This window comes from Paramisgurnus dabryanus, chromosome 11, assembly GCF_030506205.2.
Source record: "Paramisgurnus dabryanus chromosome 11, PD_genome_1.1, whole genome shotgun sequence".
Lineage (NCBI taxonomy): Eukaryota > Metazoa > Chordata > Actinopteri > Cypriniformes > Cobitidae > Paramisgurnus > Paramisgurnus dabryanus.
In genome coordinates, this window is record NC_133347.1 from 6,535,348 (window position 1) to 6,558,257 (window position 22,910).

General features: G+C 36.9%; 1 protein-coding gene across 1 annotated transcript in view; it reads right to left on the reverse strand.

Moving 5' to 3' along the window:
* Nucleotides 1-22,910, reverse strand: part of med27 (mediator complex subunit 27) — a 69,705-nt gene that overhangs the window by 7,913 nt on the left and 38,882 nt on the right. The window contains exons 4-6 of the mRNA XM_065248366.2: nt 22,033-22,126; nt 5,193-5,300; nt 138-179 (exon numbers count right to left, since the gene is read on the reverse strand). Coding sequence (XP_065104438.1) covers nt 138-179; nt 5,193-5,300; nt 22,033-22,126 — 244 coding nt within the window. The remainder of the gene's footprint in view (nt 1-137; nt 180-5,192; nt 5,301-22,032; nt 22,127-22,910) is intronic.

Below are 22,910 nucleotides of genomic sequence, written 5' to 3' on the forward strand. Positions count from 1 at the left end.
ATTGATGGTGCGAAAGTGCGACGTATTTGAAAAATGCGTCGCCCTATAAATATGCAGACTTTGGCTGATTATGCGTAATCACGTTTTTCTGGAGGGACGGTCATATGATGTAGAAACATAACAATTGGGACACTTACCTTCTGAAATACTTGATAATTGGACTTTGACCATATATCCAGCTAAAAAGAAGAAAAAGACGAACATTAACTCTATATGTCAGTACAAAATACATTTTTTTACATTAACAAAGATACATGCACGCACGCACGCACACACACACAAACTGTTAAACCCAAACTGATTTAAACACAGAAAGATCACCAGCCTAAATTCATTTGGATAATCCTACAATGAAAGTTACTATAGACAACTTTTGTGTTTGCAAACAGAGATGACTTTTTTTGTGGGCGGAGCCAAACTGGTTGCAGAAAGTGATATCTCTGCAGTAGCGGTGAGAAGTGTTTTAGCATTAAACCGTGATTGTTATGGATCTGGTGGTCTGTCGAAGTCTGATTCCCCTAAGTTTCCCTTTAGTGCAATGTTTCTTATAGCGTTTTAATCACGTTACGTTTATTTTTTTAGATAAATAAAAAGTTTAAATGGCTTGGCTACTGATATGCATCTATGTTATGTATATGTATTGTTCTTTTTTGCTAAATCAATCATTTTTACAGTCTGAATCGCTAAAGTACATATAAAGCAATACTATCATGTATTGTATATAATAACGTTTATTAAATATCTCATCATTTTCGTGTTTTCTATTAATTCATCCTTATATTAACAGCCAACGTGTTTGTTCTAAAACTATTATAAAAGTAATATGTTTACACTATAATTAAAAAGGCCCGTTTATATGTAAATAAAACTTTACATTGTGTGTGTGTGTGTGGGCTATATTTATATATTTATTAAGTTAGTAAACATTATAATTTTAGAACAAACATGAAGAAGACATAAGCTAAGATAGAAGGAAATAAAAAGAAATAATAGAAAACTATTACAAAGTTATTGCATGCCTGGCTTTGAAATATATGGAAACACAGCATTTTGGGGTTTGACAGCCACTATACGTTTTCACTAAATAAAAAAGGTAACATCATAGCTATTTTAAAACTGTGCCGACCAACCACCCAAACCCTGCTGTCTGGGTTGGAAACAAACTCAACACTTACGAAAAAATACAGAAACAAAGCAAAGCAGAGAGCAAGACATAAATGAATACAGAAAACAAAAGTCATATTAAACTTATGTGACAGTTTAGAGTTCAGTCATCACTATATGTGTCCGATAAAAACGATAAAAAAACGCTTGATGATCGAAGGTCATCAGAAGAGTTTTCAAAGACGCAACAAATCAAAATCTTCTCTGTTTCTAATATCAAACAGGCCCGGTGTCAGCATTTATCAGAGAAATCAGACTCCATCTCCCCTCTGTCCTCCAACCCACCTCTGTACACTGCTGCCCTTTGAAGTATAAAGAATTCTGGATCGCAAATTACCCGAGAGATGTCTGAGATAGTCTTTGAAGCCCAACTTTGATAGCATAGTTTTCCTTCTCCTACCCCCTCTTTTTTGTGTGCTCGGAGGCTCAGACCGCTCTGTTAGGACGTGCATATGGTTATGGTAAGCTTTGTGGCATCATTTAGATCATAAGGCCTGAAAGGGCATTTAGAAAAAAAGCCTGTCGATATTCGCTACTTTATCTATATCTCACTCCCAATACGACCTTTGAGGTCGATTCAAAGGCAGGTTCAAGTATGCAGGTTTGCATAGAGATAATAGTGAAATACTTTATTTAATATGTTTAGATGAACATCTTTATTAATTAACATAAAAAGCTATCACTATTTACATTTATTATTTAATATAATAATGGAAAACTCTATAGATAAGTAATGACATAAAAGTTAGAATTTGAATTAAACAAACATATACAATGATACAATGTGGCGTTGTTGGTTAGTAGCCTTATTTTTCTGAGGTTTATTACAGATAAATGTATGTATTTTATAAACGGTCATAAAACTGGGGCCCCCCTGGCACCATCTCGCACCCCTCAGTTTAAAAACCACTGCTTTAATCAAATACATAAATCCATAATGAATAAGAATGAATTACTATGAATGAATGAATTAGTTTGTTTATTTGTTTTTAAGGCCGTACTTGGATTTAATAAGTGGTTTGTTTGTTTCCCCAAAAGATTAACAGAGGTTTGAGCTCAGTTTATAGCAGACACTAGATGCTGACTGAAAACACCCATCAATTAGATGAAATGTTTTACAAATCAATTTTGAACATTACTTGAAGCATTAGATCAAGTAGCAGAAATCTTTTTCTTGAATAAGCAACAAAATCCAGTATGCATTGCTGTACATGTTGTACATGCATGGACCTCCTAAATTTTCCCACAATGCAATGCACTCAATATAATCAATATAAGTGACATTAACTAAACTAATCTCTTTCATGCCTAATTTTATTTGTGTGCAGTGAAGATACTTTAAAGAGGACAATTTACATGACTTTTTTAAGATGTCAAATAGATAAATAATAGTGTCCCCAGAGTATGTATGTAAAGTTTAAGCTCAAAATATCATATAGATCATTTATTATAGCATGATAAAATTGCCACTTTGTAGGTGTGAGCAGAAATTTGTCGTTTTTGGGGGTCTTTTTAAATGCAAATGAGCTAATCTTTGCACTAAATGGCATTGCCATAGTTAGTGCAGATAATGGGGCGGTATTATCCCCTTCTGACATCACAAGGGGAGCCAAATTATAATGATCTATTTTTTTCACATGCTTGCAGAGAATGGTTTACCAAAACTAAGTTACTGAGTTGTTCATTTTCATATTTTCTAGGCTTATAGAAGCACTGGGGACCCAATTATAGCACTTAAACAAGGACAAAGTCAGATTTTCATGATATGTCCCCTTTAAAATAAAATTACATGAAAGTTTAGAGCAAATAACAGTTTACAGTATTATATTTAGGGCCCGAGCACCGAGAATCAAATCCATAAATCCATATTCATTATGGATTGGTGTACTTGATTAAAGCAGTGTTTCTCAAACTAAGGGGCGCAAGATGGTACCAGGGGGCCCCCAGTTTTATGACAGTTTATAAAATACATACATTTATCTTAAACTCTGTGTAATTAAACCTCAGAAAAATAAGCCTACTAACCAACAACACTACATTGTATCATTTAATATGTTTTGTAATAAGTTTTAGATTGTTTTATGTCATGAATTTTCTTTGGGGGTGCGAAGGGGTGAAGACTGTCTATAGAGTTTTCCATTATAATATTAAATAATAAATGTAAATAGTGATACCTTTTTGAATAAAGAGGTTCATCTAAACGTATTAAATGAAGTTTTTCACAATTATCTCTATGCAAACCCGTGGGTGCAAAGCCCTATTGTTTTTGCTCAGTTTAGTATTATTTTCCAAAATGAATCGCATTTTTGAAGGGTTAAACATGCTTAAAAACTTCTGAAACTTTGCACACGTGTCAGAAGTGGCGAGAATTAACATGTGGTATAGGCTTCAGAAGTAGGTGTGTAGAACTACCGGAAGGTAGTTATTTACGTTAATAAAGTTTTAAATATGGATATTTCTACAACAACACCGCGCGGATTACCCTCAGAAGACCTTTGTTTATCATGCTGGAGCTGTTTGGATTTATTTTGTGAAGGATGGACGCACTTTTTTGGACTTGAAGGTCGTGGACCCCGTAATTTCACATTAAATCAACTGAAAGATCTAAAACATTTTCTAAAATATCCGAAAATGTGTTTGTCTGAAAAACGATGGACATATGCAACTCGGACAGCTTGGGGGTGAGTAAATCATGGGTTTAATATCTGGGTGAGTCTGTGGCGGCCTGCCAAATTTCTGCGTTTGACAATGACACAGCAAGTTGTTCTAACTCGGTTTAAAATGACCAATCTGTCCCAGGATTCACATGGTTAAAAGTGTCATAACCTGAACACATCAACATGGCATAATTCAAAAACAGTCACAGCACCTGGTGGCAGTAGGAAATGTCATGTTTTACACTGTAATTTTACTGCTCATAAAAATTTAATCAGATCATCATCATATTTGGTCAGACTAATCTTAAGGACTTTGCAATGATAAATGTTGAATTTTAGTTAAAGGGCGTGTCCGTGGCGGCCTGCCAAATTTTGATGTTTACCATGAGAAAGCTGTTGTAACTAAGGCACCCAATGTCCGACCTGTCCCAGACTTCATATGTTTAACAAGGATCCTGGCCTGAACACATCAATATAACAATAATCAGTTATAGACATAGCCCCACCTGGTGCCAACCGGAGGTGTGGCACATAAAAACACTATTGAATATCCACATATATTTACCCACTTAAAGTCATATCCTCACTGTTCACTTTTTTCCCTAACGCCATTGGGTGGCGGTGCACATGCGTGCGAGGGCCCTTCCATTGCTGTTTGCAGCTTTAATACTCTTTTAAATTTACTTGCATAAAGAAATCGTGTTGCAGCTTGTATATGACTTTAACTAGTATATGCAGTCAATATTGCAGCCTATATGTCTGACTTATACTGCTTCATATTAAATTGTGATTTTCTCCCATAACAAAGTTTAAAACTCTGTAGTGATCTCCTGGTGCGAGCGTTCTTGCGACTGTCAGTTTGAGCTTTTTCGCGAACAGACGAAGGTTAATTTGCGATTGCTCACCACACGCAGTTAGACGCAGAGGCCCAGTGGCGTGCAGCACAAAAGAATCAGCCTGGCACGTGGTTCACACAATTCACATTCGCTGCCATAATTATCTGTGATCAAGCGTCCCAAAAGCTTTGATGGCCACCTTATATTATCATCACCAAATAGCGTTCAAACGTAGCGGCTTTCGAGAAACGTACAGATCGCTTCAGAATGTGAGGTCGGTGCTCAACCTGACACGAGGGACGTGAGGGTCTCTCATACGTACATGCTTTTCATGATCAAGAGAGAACCGAACACACTGCGTAAATTATTAAATAGCTGCATAAAGACTTTCCATCAACAGCTCGACATCCAGGGATTGCATACCCTTACCTAAGCCGGGAGCACTGATGCTAAGTTTTAAGGTTAACCTAAAATGCACTGGATCTTAAACTAGGCCTGCATGGTTAACACAATAAAATATTTACTTGTATTTTACCTTTCCATCCTCCGAGTAGACGTTCTCATGGAAACCTCGGACAATTGTGCGGTCAATGAAAAGGCTCCTCATTACCACAATGGCTTTTAAAACCTTCCCCAGTGTGACCTGCACAAAAAGATAGATAAGAGATGTTATCATTTTTGTTTTATTAGCACAGGAGTATAAAAGCAGTTAATGTTTAAAAGTTCTGCAATTGTGTGGCCAGTAACCTTATTTTTCTGAGGTTTAACAGGGTTCATACACCTTAGTTAACTTCAATTCAAGGACCTTTCAAGGACTTCCAGGTCTAATACCCTCAAATTCAAGGACTAAATGTGGGGACACATTTAAAGTGAGAGCAGGGTTACATTGTGTTACCTTTGAAGATACATTGTTACAGTTCCCTTTCGAGGGAACTCGTGCTGCGTCACTGCGGTGACACTTTAGGGACGCCTCCAAGGGTAAGTGCGTCTGAATGTGTATATCAAATTCAACCAATGGTGAGGCTTAACGACAAAGACAGGGTGATGCGAGAGCCAGGAAGTATATCGCTATCTGAAATATTGCCAAAGATGGCGTTACAGGGACGTAGGAAGTATGGCAAGGGAGACACAGTGTCTCGTTCCCTTCTCAGGGAACAACAGTTACATACGTAACCCCAGATGTTTTCATGTGTCAAACACAACTATGCACAAAAGCATTTTGGTATGAATCAACATTCGCATACAGAAGATATAAGCATTTAAAGTCAACAATGTGCTTAAAAAGAATTTTTATTATATTTTCCTTCACTACACAGGGAATAATATGGATTTCCCCCCCCAAAAACTTCTTGCATAAAATAGATTCAAGCACTTTCAATGACCTGTATCTATCTATGTATATTTTCAAAAACTTTCCAGTGCCTTGAATTTTCCCCCCAGATTCACAAACTTTCAAGAATTTCAAGGACCCGTGGGAACCCTGTTTAATTACACAGAATTTATGATAAATTAATGCATTTTATAAAATTTCATAAACTGGGCACCTGGCACCATCTTGTGCCCCCAGTTTGAGAACCATCTCATAAAAATTCTGTCTTTTGTCATTTTAAACATAACCCATTTTTTTTCTAAACCAAAAATGGCCTTTTAACAATAATAGCTTTCAAAGTGTAATATTAAGATGGATCTTTTTACAAGACATTTTTTTTTAAATTTGTTAATAGCTATCCAGCTCTTTGAAATAAAATTCCCCTTAGCTAAATAAACACTCATTCATCAATCACATTGGATCAATCAAAAATCTTAGGAACCAAACACACCAAACATGCAAGCTTGGGTAGTGTTTTCACCATTAAAACAAACAGGGAACCCAAACTTCTGTTTACCCAAGGCATTATAGCCTGAAGCATCTGCTGTCAGCAAGGTTTTTGGTTGAGTCTTCAGGCTTTAAATGGGTTTAATCTAAAGCGAGAAATCCTAGTACAATTACCTTAAATCCCCTGATTCACTTAAATTGAAGAGAGCGACGACACGGACAGGAAGAAGTGTGAGATCTTAAAATCCACCCCCCGTTTTATTTGTCAAAGATGTTCAAACAACATCACCGTCCTACTAACAAAATAGCAATGCGCTTCGACTGAGCCCAGCTTTCAGATTAATTGATGTATCAGCACAGTGAGAGAGAGAGAGAGAGAGAGAGAGAGAGAGAGAGAGAGAGAGAGAGAGAGAGAGAGAGAGAGAGAGAGAGAGAGACGGCAAAAACAGGCCTAAATAGAGTCGCAGTGGAGATGGGTGTTTCGGTTTCTGCTCTAAAGGGGTTCAGGAGGCAGCGGGTTCAGCCCACCTGGTCCACCACTGACTGTGAGAAGAAAATAAACTCAGGTGGTCTGAAAAACCAAAGGACAATGGAGATCGGCGTGCAAAAGTTCAGCTAAAATAACACCTGAATGACAAAGCATGACAAAAAGAAAATCCACTACAGGGTTGAGCTTTAAGGTTTCCCAAGATTACGTTCTTATAAATGCCAAACCAATAATGCAATACGGACAGGGGCTGCGGCTATCAAGTGGATTTTTAGATTGGCAGACTTTATGTTTGTTGAAGGAGCTGTGTAACAAAAGCGAAAGAAGAAAAGTGCATTACAATGAAACTTCAAAAGCATTAGAACTGATGGATTGCCTTGCAGCCAATGAAGAGAAGCCAACAGATCGACTGAAGTCCAGTGACAGAATCTTTCGAGGCCTCATGCATATATGAATAAATACATGAATAGTAAATCGTTGTTTTTTTGGGGGGTAGAAACAGTGGATTGTAAACATAACTAAACGGGATGTAACTGCCATAGATGTGTTGAGCTGCTGACCGTAAAATGAAAAAAGATGGGGTGTCAGACGAAGAAAGAAATATGAACTTTCTCAGTATGAATCAGACTTTGTTACTGTACTGTATGCTAATTTGGCATCCAAATAGTTAAAAAAGCTTTAAACTCGTTTATTTTACAAAGCAAAAAGCTCAGCAAAAACCACCGTCACCGAAGCAGTACCCTTTAAAAACAGATGTGTACGCATTTCGAACCAATATGCACCTTTGATGTAATAAAGAGCACCGATTTTATTGCTAAAAAAAACTTTATTTTATGTATTTGGTATAATACAATGTGTTTGCGTGGTTTAGGGTTAAAAACACATTATTTTCCACATACCGTACATATTTGTAGCTCCGGATTTGAAAAACACTGTATACCTGATTGGCCGGCTAATCTGTACGTTGTGATTGGCTTGAATACCTCTGACATCAGCCGGAAATGTGACGCTCCTTACCAGGTTTGAAAGATTCGGTCACAATGCAATGCTAACAGGAGTTAACTTACAGGCTGTGAGTCAAAAAGGGAGGAATTATGATAATGTCGGTCTTCTCTACATCACCAATCCCAGAAAGTAAACCGTTGTCTACAATCCCTGTGTTTGTTGTAGTCCAAGAAAAGAGATTTATGTTTGAGACGATAACTCGCGTCATTGTTTACTTTGGGGTATGTAACTTTTGCAAATCTTTAAGTCTTTCCCCGCCATTGACGAGTTATCTTGTCAATTAAGAGAAAACATTTGCATAAAAAACATGTCTGCAGAATTTTCATGTTAATCTGCAATAACGCGAATATTCACCCAATTTATGAAAAAAATTAGGCCAAAACGTTATTTACTAATTTTAAACTCTGTGTTTTGATAATCATTCTGAATCTGATCTCTTACAAAATTCCTTCACAAAAATGCAATTATTATTTCAGCTTTTTGCTTAAAAATTTTTATTTTTAAAGACAAATACGTATATTTAACCTTTTATAAGCAGAGAAAAAAATATACCGTAATACATTGCATTTTGGCACAATGCACATGTGTTAAACATCTTTATTACACGGCTCTCTGGAATGCTGGATTCTGATTGGTCAGTTGAGACATTTGCAGGTTCGTTCTTTTCAAATAAAAACCGCTCCAAAGTAATAACGCATATCCGGTGCTACTTGTACGATTAAAATCACTCCGCGCCAATAAAGATTACTGTTTGGCGCCATCTTGTGACAAACACTGGACAACCACAATTAAGAATGGAAAATGTTGACATTAATTTTAACATGTACGGAAAAAACAAAACATTTAAACAGTGGATAGAAGAACGAACAGCGACAAGACACAGAGAGCTTACTGAGACTGAACTTGACAAAATAAAGCATGACAGCTACGAAGCCAACACACAAAAAAATAAGTAATGGGCATTAAAACTTCTCAAAGACTGGCTAAAAGAAAAAAAAATGGAGACAGAGAAGTATGAAGCAGAGGATCTTAATAAGGTATTACAATCATTTTATGCATCTGTGCAAAGTTTTGCGGAAGGATAAAAATGTTAATTTAAAACAAATATGCCAATAAAATGTTTCAAATTCATATTCATGTCCAGTTTTTTTCTTATGTGGCAAGTAGCCGTGTAATAAGCGGGATAATGTACAGGCAGCCTGTAGTTATCGCGAAATAAGCCCATTCAGTGTGATACAAGACCCTCCGCTTCACGTCGGGTCCTGATCACACTGTCGGGGCTTATTTCCCGATAACTACCGGCTGCCTCTACATCATCCCTTACGTGTACACGTACTATACTTTGCAAAGCTGTGCATTCGACTGTGCACATATGTTCGCGTAAACGTAAAAAACAGACTATACTCCGGCTTAAGATGCAAAGGTGAACTTTTTGAAAGGGTACTGGTCCAGTCACAGCTAAAGACCATTTTTTGTCAATTTTTTCTGACAGTGTTTGACACCGTAATACACACACACACACACAAAAAAAACCTTTACAGCTCAACGCCATGTACTGCATAAAGAAACTAAATGCAGATATGATCAATCATGTCAAGTTTCAGTAATACTCAGTTGGTATTCGGTAAGCCCTTGCAACATGTTTTTCCGCATTAAGGTTTGCTTATTAAATTCATGTCTTTGAGAGCAGCTGAAGGCCTGGCCTATGCCCGGATCTGAACCGATCTGGCAGCTGACTGCAGTGTTCGCAACCTTAATCCATTACCCTTCACAACCTTTAAAGTCATAGTTCTCCTAAACGTAAATTGAAAGAGTTTTCCTACCACTGGGTAAATGCAAGAAATATGAATGCTATGAAGCTGTTTTTGCTCAATAACAACTGTTGCCTCACAAACATCCACATTTACAATATATTTTGCATTTTTTATACTATTAAAATACTGTTTGAAATAATTATTATTTTAATAATTTATGCAGGTCGCTTTTATCTAAATTAACTTAAAAAGGGGGAATGCCACAAGCAATCTACAAGAGTTAATAATTCTTAAAAATACCATTTTAAGCAAAAGACAAAGAGAAACCAGAGCAGATGTGAGAAAATATTTATTATTTATTTAAATCAATGGAATTGATAGAATTTGTTTAAATAAATAGTTTTAGATTTAGATTTTAGTTTCAAGAAAAGGTTTACTTGGAACAAACCAAACCAATCCGCTCTAAACAGTATAAGAAAGTTTGAGATCTCCTGTAGGGTGAATGTGCCTCGTGGATTTTCAAAGAGTCCCGCTGAGTGTTTCTCACTGATGAGCAGCCGGGGGAAGCGCGGACTTTCACACAAACTTCATATAGACATTTTCCCCACATGCTGAGCTTCTTTTTGGTCTTTTTGTCTTGTTTGACCACAAGATGATTTCTAGAAACAGACGTGATGAAGGCTGCAAAATAATTGCTTTCTGTCTTGCATACTACTGTGTACACATGTACTCGCACAAGCACAAAAATACACAATTAAACACATTCAAAACAACAGGTGAACCACTGCTTTTCTATTCTTGCCCATTAAACATTTAATAAATTAGGAAATTTCCACTGACTTAAATGTAGATATGGCAGATAGATAATGTAAATAGACAGACAGATAAATAGAGATAGATACAATAGACAGATAGATATAGACAGATATACATAGATTTTGATTGATAGACTTATAGATAGATAGACAGACAATGTGGATAGATAGACAAACAAACAAACAGACAGACAGACAAACAAACAAAAGATAGATAGATAGACAGACAGATAGACAAGCAGACAGATAGATACTGTAGATGCTGCAGATAGACACTGTGAATAGACAGATATAGATTTGATCGATAGATTCGATCGATCGATAGATTCGTAGATTCGATAGATTCGTAGATAGATTCGATAGATAGATAGATAGATAGATAGATAGATAGATAGATAGATAGATAGATAGATAGATAGATAGATAGATAGATAGATAGATAGATCAGATAGATACTGTAGAAAGACAGATAGATATAGACACAAATATATATAGATTAGACAGACAGACAGAGTCTATATATATTTGTCTATGTACATATAAATATGGATAGACACTTTAAAACTTTGCTAAAACAACAAAGCTGGTGATGGTGGCTTTTATCTTTTGTAAACTTTTGTCTATATCTATGTACAGATATATGGATAGATTAGACGTCAGACAGACAGAGTCTATATCAATCTGTCTTTTACAGATATATAAACAGATTATACAAGACAGAAGGAGGACAGACAAACACGTTAAATGCGGCAGATAGATAATGTAAATAGACACATAGAAATACACAGATTTATAGATAGATTAGACAGACAAACAGACAGATGGATGGACGGACGGCCAGACAGACACTATAGATGCTGAAGATAAATGAAGAGTTTGATTCCAATGCGATAAACGCCATTTTAAAAAAATTGATCCCGATAAAAATCCGATATCCTCCGTGTTATTCTGTCATCTTTTCTCCCCTTTTTTCCAAAACGCGATAAACGCCACTCCTCCTCCTCTGCAAAATGCATTAAAACAAATCACAGGGCACCATTCCACACATTGTAAACAATAAGGGCGGCACGTTAGACACACATAATCCTAGTTTTCATCATCTATTTTGTACTTCGTGATCAACAAACAAACAAAAACAAAATAATACTTTTGATGGCATTGATAAACATGTGGTGGTTTTCTGTGGCGGGGAAGAAACATAAGCCATCAAATTCGAATAATTTATGTGAGAGGCACTCGGGCAAAGGAAAAGTGCCGGCTGTTGCTTGTTCTCCCAACAGCATCAAGCTTCTGTCATGCTAACACATTGACCCCAGGGGATCTTATGAAAAACTTTCCATTATTTTACGCAAAGTCAACGAAAATCGAGCAGCACCGAAACATTTTACAGCTGATCGCTGTCGAAAAAGTTCAGCGATGACGTCCCAAGTATAACAGCAGCAATGATAGCATTCTCAATATGACAAAGTAAGTATGTTGATTAATGCCATTAATGTTTATTTTTTAATCAGTGTATACCACTAGTCAACTAAATGAATATAACATGACAAAGATTAATGCACATTTATATATTGATTCAATAGATTTATTGCATTTTGGAAAAAAAAACTTTTCATGGATTTATTGCATAAAAAATTATAAATTTTTATAATAAATCTTTGAAAATCAAATTATGGATTTGAATTTTTCATTTTATTATAACCTAATGATGCTATGTGAAAGTTTGTACCAGAAAATAGTGGTTTTCATCTTGTCACTTTCTTGGTATAGAAAACAAATTTTTACCAAAATTAGTCAAAATGGATTTATTACGTTTTGGAACCAAACTCTTCAAATACTATAAATAGACAGATAGATGTAGACAGATATATAGATCTGACAGACACTGTAGATGCTGCAGATAGATACTGTTAATAGACACAGATATACATATAGGTAGATTAGACAGACAGACACTGTGGGTAGAAAGACAGATTGATACTGTAGCTAGAAAGATAGATAGATACTCTATTAAAATACACAGATAGACAGACAGAAACCTTAAGGGTCTTTCCCCTAAAATCAGATTTCAGCAGTTGATCAAAGTCCTTTGACTGATATACTGCTCTTCTGAAGTGGGATGATATATCTCTCCCTCCTAAAGTAGACCGCTAATGTCAAAATCATACTGGCATGGTAGAAAAACAAATCTCAAAGCCAAAACTTCCACTCATGAAATCTGAACTTTTCAGAGAATTAGCAAATAGCATCTCGCCAAAGTGACTCAAACCAATTTCTTATGAAAGAAAAAAAGAAAACCACCAAATCCCTCGCCGCATGCTAGGTGTGAAGCCAGTTCCTAACGTCAATAGCTATTCTGGGTATGCTTTTAAACTACTAGAAAAGTAAGTTGCTGGCCTGTGGCCAGAGCAACCTAAATACGATAAAGAAAAGAAGTTGACTTAGAATGTGGTAAACGACAGGGTGTCCTGGAAAGGTTCATTAGCTGATCTTAAGTGCATCGCCCGACCGACTGGATCGCAATGGCGGCAGATGGCACTTTTTATTTGAAGCAAGAGTGGGCCGCTAAGAAGGAGGGGAAAGTGGCAAAAACTGTGAGATTTGACAAAAAAGAAACAGTTTCTAAGCAACAAGTGAGATCTCGAATCAGCCGCGAACAAGAAAGGGAAAAAAGCCAGGCGCGAACGTGGCCAAGCGACAAGCGTCCTGCCCTCTACGACTCCCTAGAATTCTCGGAGAAAAATCGATCCTCATTCAAGTTGCTCGAGAATAAATACCTTTAAGCTTAGCTGAAATCTTTTGTTAACTCCTTTTAAATGCTGACTACATGACTTTTTAAAACATGCTTACATTCCCTTCTGCCAAGAACAAGAAAAATAAAGTTTCATCATAGACCTTTGTCTCAGACACTTCCATAATCTGTGAGCGAATCATCTAATGTTTAAAGGGGACATATTATGCCCATTATTAGAAAATTGTATACAAGTCTCAGGTGTGCCTTGAATCTGTCTGTGAAGTTTCAGCTCAAAATACCCCACAGATCATTTGTTATAGCACAGGGGTGCAAACTCAGAGGTAAAAAAGGTGACAAAGACACAAGCTCGCTCTCTCTCTCTTTCTCTCTCTCTCTCATTTATTAATTGTAAATCTTATTAATTTTCGCATTCACTAATGCATTTTTTTCAAAAATCTAATTTAACACTGTTAACATTATGCACCACAAACTAGTGGCTAGTGACTATGCGCATAGCAATGTGACGTGGGCGCGTAACCTCGATTAAGAAAATACTACGAGTTAAGTGTGTGCGCTCAATCTGCACAGATTGCTTAAACTTCGGAAAGCAAATCCGAAGCAAATGTCACAGATCCCCTTCATCCCTCTTTTTCAAAAACTCATAGGATCTAGAGGAATAACAATAATGACCTATTTTGGACATCAAAACTTTTGATGAGTGTACCTTTAAATGCAAATGAGCTACAACTCCTCACTTCCTTACCAACAGAGAGTGAGTGCATTCGGTTAAAAATAGACAATAAGACAATATTATCTTTAGACACATTAATGATACAACGTGCTAACAAACACATTTATAAAAGCTTTTGTGTAAAAGTAATAAATCAGTCAGTGTCTGTGGGCGGGGCTTTGTTTGTGTGACATCACATTGAAAATCAAAACAGCATGTTGTCTAATGAGACTGGTTTGGTTTAATGGGGATTAAAAAAAATGGAGAGGGAGGATTTTCTCCATTGCCAACACACACTTATGTCCAAACACATTGTAAAAGTGTATTTTGCATAATATGTGCCATCCACTTCAAATCCAAAAACTGAAACAAAATATAAAACAGTGATTGGTCACTTTACTTGTGAGTCAAAATGTCTCGACTTGGATGTCTAAAAATGGATGGTTTCACACCAGCAAAAAGTTGTCATCAGTCCATAGTCTGGCTACCTAGCAGGGTGTTACATCTTGTCAATACCCTCCAAGTAGTGCTGTTTTTAGGAAAATGTAAGTTCATCAGATTTTGAGGTACACAAACAGAATTATGCACTACTTTGACGATGTTGGAAATCTAAATGCCACTGCTGATGTTGCAGGAAGTGACCATCTCAATCGCTTTGAAAATGTACCATCAAGCAACACGAGGAAAAAGGGGTGTTTTCCAATACCCTGTTCAACCTCTCTGAATATGACCTGATCTGACCTCCCCACATCACGCCAGTTCTGTCCCCATCAGCACAATCCACCATTCAGAGGTCAATCTGGAATACCGTCAATATTCCACCCTCGGAACACTGCCGTATGCCCATCCATCCCTGAGGTTTGGACTGGCGTGGCAGCGACCTTGAGGCATGAAAAATATTTTTTTTTGTAAATCAATAGTAGTACAAGGTGACTTCAAAATTCAATTAACAAGAAATTGTTTAACTTTGCACCAGCGTGAACCTCTGAGGTGAACAAAACCAGAGACAAGAAATCAGTATATTTCTGTCAGGGTGGAAAGATAAAGCCAGCAGGAAGAGAAGCATGCTTGTTACATTTCCTATTTTCGATCCTTTTTCTAAATCTTGTACTGCATATTCCTAAGATTGACCAATCAGAATCAAGCATTCAAGTAAGTCATGAAATTAAACAAAAGTATAAACATTAATGCAGAAGAGGGATATGTGTGAGACGAGTCTGCATACCTTTTAGGAAACCAGAGATTTAAATCCCTACCATTGGGTCAGAGGGTTCAAAACTCAATACATTTAACTGAAGTCAATACATGCAGTGTACGGTTTCAGGCAAACACCTATATGTACGTTTATTTCCACATTCACTATACATCTGAAAATCAGGCAAGTATCCCGTGGGATGCTACTCGGTCGTAACTCGCTTTGATCCGGACGGCTGCAGGAGTGATGAGCACCAGTTTGTGGCATTACATAAAAAAAATCAGTTTTTAGATCTAAAAAGCATCTCTCCGTTCGCCTAAAACTATTTATTGCAAAGAGTAGTGTCATATGTCTGCATTAGTGATGCGTGGGCCATCTTATAACTCGGGGTTGGGCCGGGTAAATAAACTTAAAAAAAATCTTTTGTATGTTCTGTGCAAATCCCTATAGCCTCTATTTGGGAATATAAATTTGCATATTTTATTATGGTTCTTTGATAAAGTTACAATAGGTAGGCCTAGTAACAACGTAACTTGCGTGATGTCCCCAAACCAAAATTAAGGTCGGGAATTTACATCATTAAAAGAAAATAAGGTCAAGTTGCCAAATCAAATGTTTGGAACAGGTTCTCAGAAATAATTATAGCAACAAACGCTGCTTTGTAAATGTTGAAAATGTTTATAATTTTCCTATCTTATTTTTAAATCTTTCGCCAACATCGTTTTTTTTTTTAAATTGCCAGCCAGTACCAGCATTTTGTATGATTTTCACAAAAGTTTAATGCCTTCCAGAAAATGTTCTTCTTAAAATATATAAACATACAATATATCAAATGAAAGAACAGACCCTCTGCTTTCAAAAAAAAAGTTTCATCCTACCTTCATTAGTTCTCTTTTATCACCTTTCTTCAAAAACACAAAATTTTGAGCAAAAAGCTGAGATAATTCCATTTTTGTGAAGGACTTTTGTTAGAGATCAGATTCAGAGCGATTCTCAAAACATACATGGACATGCAGCTGCTTGCCACCTGGTGGATGGTAGCAGTATTGCGGACAGTCGGAAATACTCATCATTGGCAGGGAAGTGGTTCCGCTTAATTGAATAGATAGCTTGTCAATGGCAGCGAACGAGTTAATATGACCATGCTGGTTTCAATGGTTCATGATGTTGCCAGTTAAAAAGGCAGTATAATCTAATGGCTGTTTCCAAGCACAAATAAAGCCTGTTTTCATTTACACTCACCTAAAGGATTATTCGGAACACCTGTTCAATTTCTCATTAAAGGCTCTCTAAGCGAACCTGCGAGACGTTAGTTATTGTTGACGTTTGAAACTGTTTTCAAATAGACGGAGCGTAGCTAACCCCTCCCCCTCCCTTCCGTGCTTTCATGAACGCGCCCAACCCCCACCCCCAAATCCTTTTTGTCGTTTATTGGCTGGAATACTTTGTTTTGTTTTGTGATGCTAGGTTTGGCCACTTGTTGATATTGCCGTTTGTGAAGCCTGGGCTGTCTACAGAGATCGCGTTTTTTTACAGTTTGATCAGCGGACAGGCAGCAAGCAGATAGTGAGGAGATGTTTCCGGTATGTAACAAAAAATGTTTTATGGTCTAAAACGCTTCAATTCGCTTAGAGCGCCTTTAATGCAATTATGTAATGCAACATTGAAACATTGACTGAAATAACCACTCGTTAAAACCGAGGTATGCAGCAAAGCATTTGTGAAGCCACAACACGCACAACCTTGAGGCGGATGGGCTATAACAGCATAAGACCCCACCGGGTACCACTCATCTCCAATACAAATAGGAAAAAGAGGCTATAATTTGCACAAGCTCACCAAAATTAGACAGTTGAAGACTGAAAAAATTTTGCCTGGTCTGATGAGTCTCGATTTCTGTTGAGACATTCATATGGTAGAGTCAGAATTTGGCATAAACAGAATAAGAACATGAATCCATCATGCCTTGTTACCACTGTGCAGGCTGCTGGTGGTGGTGTAATGGTGTGGGGGATGTTTTCTTGGCACACTTTAGGGCCCTTAGTGCCAATTGGGCATCCTTTAAATGCCACGGCCTACCTGAGCATTGTTTCTGATCATGTTCATCCCTTTATGACCACCATGTACCCAACCTCTGATGGCTATTTCCAGCAGGATAATACATCGTGTCACAAAGCCCGAATCATTTTAAATTGGTTTCTTGAACATTACAATGTGTTCACTGTACTAAAATGGCCCCCACAGTCACCAGATCTCAACCCGATAGAGCATCTTTGGGATGTGGTGGAACGGGAGCTTCGTGCCCTGGATGTTCATCCCACAAATCTACATCAACTGCAAGGTGCCATCCTATCAATATGGGCCAACATTTGTAAAGAATGCTTTCAGGACCTTTTTGAATCAATGCCACATAGAATTAAGGCAGTTCTGAAGGCGAAAGGGGGTCAAACACAGTATTAGTATGGTGTTCCTAATAATCCTTTAGGTGAGTGTACATTACAATGCCTAGTATGTCTATGTAAAATAGATACAGTGGTGCGTGATGGGCCAAATAATTTCATAAAAGCAGAACACGCAGGTTGTAAAAAACCCTGACCCGTGCATCACTAGTCTGCATATAGTTAATAACTGTCACGGAGGTTAAGCTATAGGTATTAAAGGGCCGAGAAAAGCAGGTAAAGGGTCCTTGAAAGATGCTTTATCCATGCTAATTAACATCCCCTAATTATGGTCGGGCAACACTGTTAGGCAGAATGTGCCCGTGGAGAGCCGCCTCTTCTGGCTTATGCCCCAATTAATGCCGTCTCACTCTGCACAGACGTGCCAGTTTACAAACTGGCTTTTAAAGTGAGGCAGATGTGGAGAAGAAACCCGACTCTTGTTGGAAAAGGCAGAAGTGTACCAGTTATTTTACCCTCCCTCCGGTTCGCCGACATAAGTATCACCATAGGAAAAGAGGGAAGCACACAAATTGAAGAAACATCCATAACCAACACACCAAAGTGCTGCAAAGCAATTAAATGATAAAAATGTCCACTAAAGGAGGAATTACGTGAAATTTTTCATAGCACAATACGTACAAGGTAAGATCCCTAATTTCATAACAGGCACAAAGTGTCTATCAGAATGAGATGAAGGACAGTCCTGTCAATAGCTTGGTTGAGGGCTGTGGAAGAGCTTGTCCAGAAAAAGGCCTGGCAACTGAATAAGCCCCCACGGTGATGGATCATTTCGGCCTGCCAACTGGGCCATCTGGAAGTGCGTGCCCTGTGGGTGTGAACCAGTGAACTCCCACTGCTGGGGAAGGGGCATTTGTAGTCTTCCTGGCTCGACTGCCAAAACCCTCAGTCTATCTTTCCTCTCTGTCAGTGTTGCCAAAAGACATGACGACAGTAGAGAAGTGTCAGAGGAAGTCTCAGAGGCGTGTGCATGTTTGGGGGGTATCTGTTGTGAATGACCTAGTTGAAAACGTGCAGGCCTGATCAATGGTACATCATCTCAGAAAGTAATAAATCAAACCACAAGGGTATAAATCAGTGTCTAGGAAAAAATAAAGTGTTTATAGGAGCTGTAATAAATAGGAGCACATTAAACTGATATTGATATGTCACAAATACAGAAATTACCTAATGAAACATCTTGATGCTATATATTATACATTACCAAACCTTTTATTTGATAAGCTGATATGGATGTGTGTCTTTACCAGCTGTATATCTTCAAAAAGTCACAAGCCAACCTCACATACCCTCAGAGACCAAGAAGGCAAAAGACCTTTCACCTCTGAATGTAATCGAGGATCACCTTTGTTTGAGTCACACTGCTGGAGACATAGGGCTGGGTTTTTTTTATTAATTCAAATTTCATTATGACGCAATTTTAATTTTATTTAAATTGGAGAATCGAGATTTTGAATGGAAGTTTGTTACAGTCAAAATGAAACAGTTCAGACATCATCTGATTACAAAGCAGGGCTATACTGCATTGAAAATGAAACAATTAGGCTATATTGGTTTATCCGCTTTTGTTCTGTGTACGATGTGGGAGAAGTAATAGAGAGCGCATCCTTCTTCGATCTCCCTCCCGCGTTTGCGCTTTGTCATTTTAAAGAATGGTAAAAAAAAGTCAATCATAGAATACATTATCCAAAAAATTGACAAAAATAGTAATGAAAAATCTAATAAAATTTTAAACAAATCATAGGAGAATGCCACAATAGTTAAAAGAGAAATAATAGTTGAATTTTTGGTTTAACGTGATGTGAAATTATGACTGTACTTAAACTACAATTAAATACAACAAAACATGTTAAAAATGCCTGAACATACTGTAGGTTTTAGGTCTTTCCCATTAAGGCTACCATTATATTTTTTTAAAATGCTTTATTTCTGCATAGATATTTAAAGTGAAATCATTTTATATTTTACCATGTTGATAACCAACCTTTAGTGCACTTGGATTGGAACCTCAGTTTCTTTAACCAGATGTTCTTGCATTTTATAAAATAAATGTTATTGGAAATAAATTGGAAATGTTACTGCAGTATTGTTGTAGTTATATTTTAAGTTAAAGGACAAGTTAGGTATTATACACTTAAAGCCCTGTTTTCAGATTGTTTATGATGAAATAGAACGGTTTTGACTGAAATTTGGACATATGATGCTGGCCCGAGAATTTTTGGTTTCTGTTGTATTAGCCCCCACCTCTACAATGGGTGCATAGGTGCACTGGAACAATCCTTCCTAAAATGCATTAAACTTTCGTTTACAAAGACGTGAAACTCACAAAAATCGCTGCAAACAATGCTTTCCAACAGGTGTTTTAGCATTCGTTGTAAACTTGTAGACCAATTTTTCATAACGCCTCACACTCGTATATTCTTCGGTTGAGAGCTTGAATAATAGACACTCCAGCCCAGTTGGTGGCGATAATCCACCTTTGCCAATTGCAAGAATACAAACAAGGTTCCGGCGCGGAGTAATACCGTGCCTCACAGTACATCTAATACAAGTCAATGGAGTTGGCAAAAACTACGATAAAACCTGTCGGAATGCGTATTTTGCAGCGATTTTTGTGTGAGCATATCAGTGAACACCCCTGACCACTCGGTGAGTTTCACGTCTTTGTAAATGAAAGTTTAATGCATTTTAGAAAGGATTGTTCTAATCTAGTGCACCTATACACCCATTGTAGAGGTGGGAGGTGAAAAAACAAACACCTGAAAATTCTCGGGGCAGCCGCGTATATCAAAATTTCAGTCAAAACCGTTCTATTTCATCATAAACAATCTGAAAACACGGCTTTAAGTGTAAAATACCGAACTTGTCCTTTAATTAGTAAAAAAAATTGAAAATCGAGTCGTGAATCGGTCTGAAATAAATAAAGAAATAAATTTTTCCCAAATTGCCCAGCCCTATGGATACAGCTTTTTTTTGAGAGAACAAGTCAAACTTTTGTCTTTATGTCAACCAAAAACTGTTGTTGCCTCTTGTTAATTCCCTAATATACAATAAGACTTGTTTAGCACCATCATCAAGGCCCACAAGAGCAATCATTTTCTTACATAAAGCCATATGCAACTAGTAATTAACATAAAAAAAGCAAATTGGCCAAATACTATTGCTGTGAAAATACAATCCCAACGACCACAGCTCACAGGTGTATCATAAGCAATTTTCAAACAGAGATTACCGAAAATACACGGAAAATGGATCGTTTGAATTTTGGTACATTCACACTGCCAATGATTTTCCAGAATCTGTGCATTCACACAGTTAAAATCCCGTAAAGACAGGTTTTTTTACAGCGCGCAATAAAATCATAAGGAGAGTGTGATTTACTCATGCTGGTGAATGATCTCAGCTTCAGTGCGGATAGTGTCGAGCTCCCTGATTTCAGTCCAGTTTGCTGATATTTCTCGCCAGGAATGTTGATCTGTATTTAAATCCCTGTGTCAAAGAGCTGAAGTTCTTGTTGCGATGACAACTCAGTCCTTACTACGGCACGCCCCTTACGGCATTGTTTCTGCGTCTTGTTCACACAGAATGCCTTCCGTGCATGTTACAGCAGTGTTACTACACTGATAAAAATAAAGGCTGGATTTACTGAAAAATATAGTTCATTATTTTTGCATCCATTTTTTTAAGTAAGTATTACATGGAATTTTAAGCAATTTATGCAATTGCTTAAAATTTCAAGTAAAACTTACTTAAAAAAGTGGATGCAAAAATTATGCACTATATTATTAAGTAAATCCAGGACAATGAATTGCAGGTAAAAAAAGTTTTTATAGCTGAAAATTGTGATTTCCTATTGTCCGAATTAGTCCGTCAATTCTGTTAATGTCAAGAGAAACACACACACTTTTGCTATCCTTCTCATACATGACAACACTGTTACTCAATCTAAGTTTGACAATAACAGAATTGACGCAACCCAGGCAACGATTTTGGTTAGTAGACATGCCTCTTACTGCTGACTTGCTAAAAGTGTGTTTTGGTACTAGGCCCGATTCCCTTTTTTTTAAGCGTTTTTCTCAAAAATCGCGCACCCCGCCTTTAAATATTGTTAAAACTGAAAAGACTCCTGGTAAATAAGTCTGAGGTATCAGGGGTGTAAAATATTTTAGTAATTGTTTGTCACACAAATATTATTTCATAAAATTTGTACCGTACTCAAATAAAAACCGAATACTTAACTACATAACATAATTATAATTGTTATTCATTACGTGTACAGGGTGACGCCACTAAACATTTACAGTATGACATCACAAGCACATGGAATTGCCACAAAAACAAAGCACAAAAAAAAACCTGAATCAGTGTGTGTAGTCTTACCAGGAGAACTGCTGATGTCCCGTTGGGGCGGAAGAGCTCGATTGACAAATCAGGAAACATTCGTCCAATTCGGGATATGACATCATCCACGTATCTAGAACAAGAAAGAGTATCTAAAGTAGAACAGCTGCTGATCTTTCACTTTATGCATAGGACGTTCTTGAGTCATGGTCACGGTCAATACTAAATCAATGGCTATTCATCAGGGCCTCAGTATTGATAAAAAATAATTGTTACTTTGGAAACAACATTATTGATGTAGCATAAACAGGTGAGGTGGTCTGTGTCAGCAAGTAATGGTCACGTTTTGTATCATCACATTAAAGTTCGATCTTGACCAATTCTCTTTCTGCATTGAAATGGTTTACACACAAATATAATTGGTTTTACAGAACAAAATCCTATCAAGTTAGACAAACATGTAAATTATTGATCTATTTTTCCTTTTTTAACATTATTAAAGAAATACATAATGTATAGATTTTATTATTTTATCTTTATCTCCCACACAAAGAGAGAGATAAAATTTTTTTACACAAAAAAAACGATTTTTAAAAATCAGTGTACTTTTTTAGGTTTAAAAATATTACTTGTGTGTATTTTATATACTAGATGTGAGCTGTAAAATAAGTTTGTCACTTCATTAATTTTTTTTTAAATGCATTTCCATCACCGAATGTTTAATAAACACAAAACATTAAGATGTGAAAGCAGAAATGTTAATAGGATTCAGGTGAAAAACAATATCAAAAATGCTAACACCGTTAGCATGCTAATTAAACAGTGTGTTAAAAGTATGTTTTAGGGGGTTTAATTTCTATAGGGATAATTAAAAAATGACCATATATTGTATAACAGCTTTACCCTAAAGCTAAAGC